Here is a 5,069-nt window from a genome sequence, read left to right on the forward strand (position 1 = left end):
GATAGTAAGTGCCAAATAGCTGGAAGGATCTGAGCTCAGGAAGACTGATCCTTTGCCGGGAACGTTGTAAAGGAATTCCTTCACTGGCAGGAAAGTTTGAAGTGACTAATTTTAAGGTCTCTTCCAATACTAAGACCCAATAAAATAAAATGATGCAACATTAAAAGAATGAGGTAACTATATATTACTGATATGGGAAAATATACAAGATTAACTACTATGTGAAATAAAGTAAGTCACGGAATACCATGGCATGACCCATTAGTGAAAAATAAAAAGTAGGGCCGGCCCGGTGGCGCACTGCTACAGTGCGCCGCTTGGGAGTGCGGTGGCGCTCCCACCAAGGGTTCGGATCCCACATACAGACCGGCCGCTCACTGGCTGAGCGAGGTGCGGGCGCAACACTGAGGGTTGCGATCCCGTTGCCGGTCCCGGTCCGGTACGGGCGCAACACTGAGGGTTGCGATCCGTTGTCAGTCACGAAAAAAGACAAAAAAAAAAAGGAAAAAAAGAAAAAGTAAATATGAGATATGTATGACATATACATATCCCTTTATATATATATATATATATGGCAGAATTTCTTGAAGGAGGAAACCAAAGTGGTAGAAATGGGAATTTCTGGAAAGGAGGAATGGGGAAAGAGGAAAGTTGACAATGGACTTTATACACTTCTGTTGTACTATTATGGATACATATAACTGTTTTTTGTTTGTTTGTTTTTTTGACTGGTAAGGGGATCGCAACCCTCGGCACAGTGTGGTCTGCACCACGCTCTGTGGTGCGCTGGCCATCCCTATATAGGATCCAAACCCTCAGCCTTGGTGCTACCAGCGCCACACTCTCCCAAGTGAGCCACGGGGCCGGCTCTATAACTGTTATTTTTAAAGGCAATTTTTTGAAGCTAAAACGTTTCAAAAGTAAAAAAAAAAAAATTAGAAATCTAGTACTAAAACTAGGATTGCAAAACTTTTTTGAAAGTACTACAAAATGCTTCTAAAGCCAGATTTCGGGGAGGGGGTAGGATGTTAGGGAGAAATTAGTAAAAGACCACCAAAAATGTTTACATAACTGTTATTTTTAAAGGCAATTTTTTGAAGCTAAAACGTTTCAAAAGTAAAAAAAAAAATTAGAAATCTAGTACTAAAACTAGGATTGCAAAACTTTTTTGAAGGTACTACAAAATGCTTCTAAAGCCAGATTTCGGGGAGGGGGTAGGAGGTTAGGGAGAAATTAGTAAAAGACCACCAAAAATGTTTAATTGTGTAATGATAAAATAAACTTTTTTAAAAAAGCCAGATTCATTCATCTTACAATCTGTGGAAGTAGTTGGGCATCTTCACAATTGTGCATCTTCTTTAATGTGGAACATTGAGGCTTATCCTAAGTTCAGTCAGTAAACCAAGAACCAAATCAATGAGAGGCTATGGTAGCCAGATCAATATGTTTGGGCAGAATATCTGGCCAAAGAATCTCCTGGATAAGAACCACAGTGAACTGGTGACACATGTTTATATTCTATATGTGGCATACAGATGGTCCCTGTCTTCAAGTATGTGAGGGGCTGTCACACAGAAGAAGGAACTGTCTTGATCTGCATTGCTTCAGAAGGTTGGACTACAGCCAGTGGGTGGGAGCTACAAGAAGACAGATGTCTCCAACAGGAGGGAAATGTTTACATGAAACAGCTATCCAAACTGGAATTAACCCTAGGTTGGTAATTACCAGCTGTGGGGTTAAGGTTAAGGGAAGCTGAAATAGACCCGGGGTCTCAAATGCCTTTAGAGGTCAGGCACACAGTGAATATGAATAAAGAACTTAGCCTAAACATTAAGGAGTGGTAGCAAACTTGAGAGCACATGCATTGTCTAAAGAGACAGCAGTTAAGTGATTTTAGCAGATTGGTACCATGAGGATATATGGGCTCTGTGTTACAAGATCTACCCCCATGGCCATCAGTTTGTGACTTCCAAGAAGATAATAATGATGATGACAAAAAGTACTCATTCAATGAGATACAGGTTGAAAATCTCTTAATAAACAGGTTCTGTTTTATTAAACCTTTATTGCCACTGCTGAAGGTATGAAAGTAGGTATCTAATTTTTTTGATGAGCAAAAGGATGTCCGGCAATGTTGAACTGCCAGAGGCCACAAGGCTAGAAAGGGGCAGAATAAAAGCGCCTGCTGAATCTGATTCTGAATCTTGTATAACACCAGGCCCCTATAAACTTCAAAATTATATGAACTCTATCCATAAAATGGAATTCTAATTAGCAATAAAAAGCAAACTACTGACACATTCTACAGCATGAAAAGAACCTCAAAAATGTATGTTAACTAAAAGATGCCAGATGCAAAAGACTATATATTGTATATTACCATTTATATGAAATGTCCAGAAAAGGCAAATATATAATAAAAGAAAGTTGATGGCCTGGGGTTGAGGGAGGGAAAGAGGACTGACTGCAAATGCACAAGAAAGATTTCTTTGGGTTGATGGAAACATTATAAAAGTGGATTGTAGTGATAGTTACACAACTCTTTAAATGTACTAAGAAATCGTTGAATTTTCCACTTAAATTTTATAGTATGTAAATTATACCTCAAAAATACATGTGCACTATAAAATGTTGACTATTTCAGTGTTATGAAATAAAGTCTTTATATTACAAAATAATTAGATGATTCAGTTTATTATACTTTCACCCTCTGTTTTTGAAGGTCACACATAGATGATGATTTCTTTTTCCATGTGCCAGAATTTGAAAGACATATACATAGGCAGTAGTCTTTCTGGATGCCATATACACAACAGAGGGGCTACTGCAAAGCCCACCACTTACCACTGATTCAGACACAAATCCTCAAGGATTTCAATTTTAAGTTCAAGATATTGACTTAAGCACACAAATGTCCCCCAGGATTCACTACCTTTCAAACTACTGTACTGTTTGTGTCCTCTGGGTCAGGAGGCCTTGATTAAAAGCCATTCCAAGAAGTTGACACCCTCCTTGCTCTTTGAAATATGTAAAAAAGTGCTTTGTTTTAAACTTCGCCTTTCTCTTCAGAGCATCAGATCCGCAGCCAACTTGGAAAAAGCACAAGAGCCTTGTAAGCAGGCAGTAACTCCAGGGTCAGCCAGTGGAACATCTTGGCTCCATTCCCACCCTCATGGCAGTGGTAATACACCATTGTTTTAATGTCAGAACCCAGTCCTTAAAGTCCATTTCACACTCCGCATAGCACGAATGTTCCTTATGGATAAGGATTACAGTATAAGTCATTGTTTCAGGCACTCTGTCATCATATGGCTTTGTAGCCCCTTTTAAACCACATATGGTGAATGGAAAAAGAAAAATCCATACTGATGATATCAGTGGGCTATATTTTGTGAATTCTTGGGTTGGATAAGAGGAGCAAAATTTGAATTACATGTATTCCTGAGCAGCAATAGCAAATATTTTCTAAATGGAATATGGTTTTTGAACCAAAATAGGATACCTAAAATGTTCATGGGGAAGGGGATCAGGAGAGAATGCTCTTGACTTACGTGTTTTCTCCGTTATGCTCACACTCGGTCCCTCAATCTCCTGGAGCTTTGTGTAAACACTGATTTTATATTCTGAATCAGGCTGAAGTCCATAGAAGCAATGCCTGGTTGTCCCTCCACCCACAGTAGATTCTTGCTTCTTTCTATCTATAATAAAAATCAAAACCAAAATATACACATATATAATTTCTTAAAAAACAGTCATCAGTAGAAGATTTGCTTTTAAAATGCTTAATGTGCATGACCTATGTCAGATAACTCCAGAATGAATTATACTTGTTTGAAGTTTTCTATCTTTTTCAAAAGAGTTAACATAACCACTGATTTTTTATTCAAAATCACATTTTATATGTACGGAAATGAAACTTACTATTAAAAGACTCCTGAGATCAGCCCTCTACTGAATGGACAGCTATTAATGTACAGAATTATATGTACACATCTTAACTGATCTGTTGGACAGGTGTGGATAGGAGGGTTTTTTATTTTAAATCCAAACTCCCTTTTATTCAACAAGTTTCTCCAGAACACAGTGAAATGATTACAGACTGTCATAAAAGAATACATCTTTTGGCCCCATACAACTTATTACCATTCAACAGGATGCCCTTCGAGGCAGTAGTCTAAAGATATGTGTACGGAGTTAGAAATTACAGGTTCTAGGTAGTCTTCAAGGCTTCAGTCTAGCAGGTGGGATTCCAGAATTCTCAGAAGCCTCATCCATGGGTCCAGGTTGTTTTCAAAGCAGCCACAAATGCAGGCAAGAGCTTGGAGCAGCACTAGGACAACCATGGAGTCTCCAGACCGTCCCATTTCCTCCTTCTCAGCCTTGATTTTTAACCGATACCCATGATTTCTTTCAATTGCAAAGGAGAATGCCAGGGAACACAGAGGAGGCTTTCCAAACTCCCCGGATCCACTCTGAAATTTTTTTCTCTTCTTTTATAAACGCAATTGAGGAAATAGAACATGGTGCTTAAGTGGTTTAGGGCCATGAAAACTGTTGAGCGCAGTCTCCCAATTCCTGGGTCCAAGTTTCCTTTTGTTCGTCACATACAGCTAATTCTATATACCACCTTCTCTGTCAACGCAATTGAGGAAATAGAACATGGTGCTTAAGTGGTTTAGGGCCATGAAAACTGTTGAGCACCGTCTCCCAATTCCTGGGTCCAAGTTTCCTTTTGTTCGTCACATACAGCTAATTCTATATACCACCTTCTCTGTCTTTTTCTCCACCATGAAAGAGGCACAAAGAACTTTGGAGGCCTAACGGTTGGCTTCTTTCTTCATTCCCACATCCACAACAATATTGCTGTGCCTCTCCTGGAAGAATTAGTCCCGGCCCTTGGATCTGGAGACTGGGGAACTTGAATTAAATATATAGTTTTAAAAAATGAAACAGTTTAAGAGATACTGAGTGTATATTAAAAATGCAAACATGATACCCAGAGGAGCTCAGAGGAGGAGTTCTTCTGACTCAGTGTTTTATCACTCCACTAACATGGCCTACTTCGGTGG

General features: G+C 39.1%; 1 protein-coding gene across 1 annotated transcript in view; it reads right to left on the reverse strand.

Annotated features, from left to right (window-relative positions):
* The window catches only part of COL14A1 (collagen, type XIV, alpha 1), a 165,143-nt gene that overhangs the window by 97,516 nt on the left and 62,558 nt on the right, over positions 1-5,069 (reverse strand). Inside the window, exon 19 of the mRNA XM_008579625.1 lies at positions 3,552-3,698. Coding sequence (XP_008577847.1) covers positions 3,552-3,698 — 147 coding nt within the window. The remainder of the gene's footprint in view (positions 1-3,551; positions 3,699-5,069) is intronic.

This window comes from Galeopterus variegatus, unplaced genomic scaffold (genome assembly GCF_000696425.1).
Source record: "Galeopterus variegatus unplaced genomic scaffold, G_variegatus-3.0.2 Scaffold1931, whole genome shotgun sequence".
NCBI lineage: Eukaryota > Metazoa > Chordata > Mammalia > Dermoptera > Cynocephalidae > Galeopterus > Galeopterus variegatus.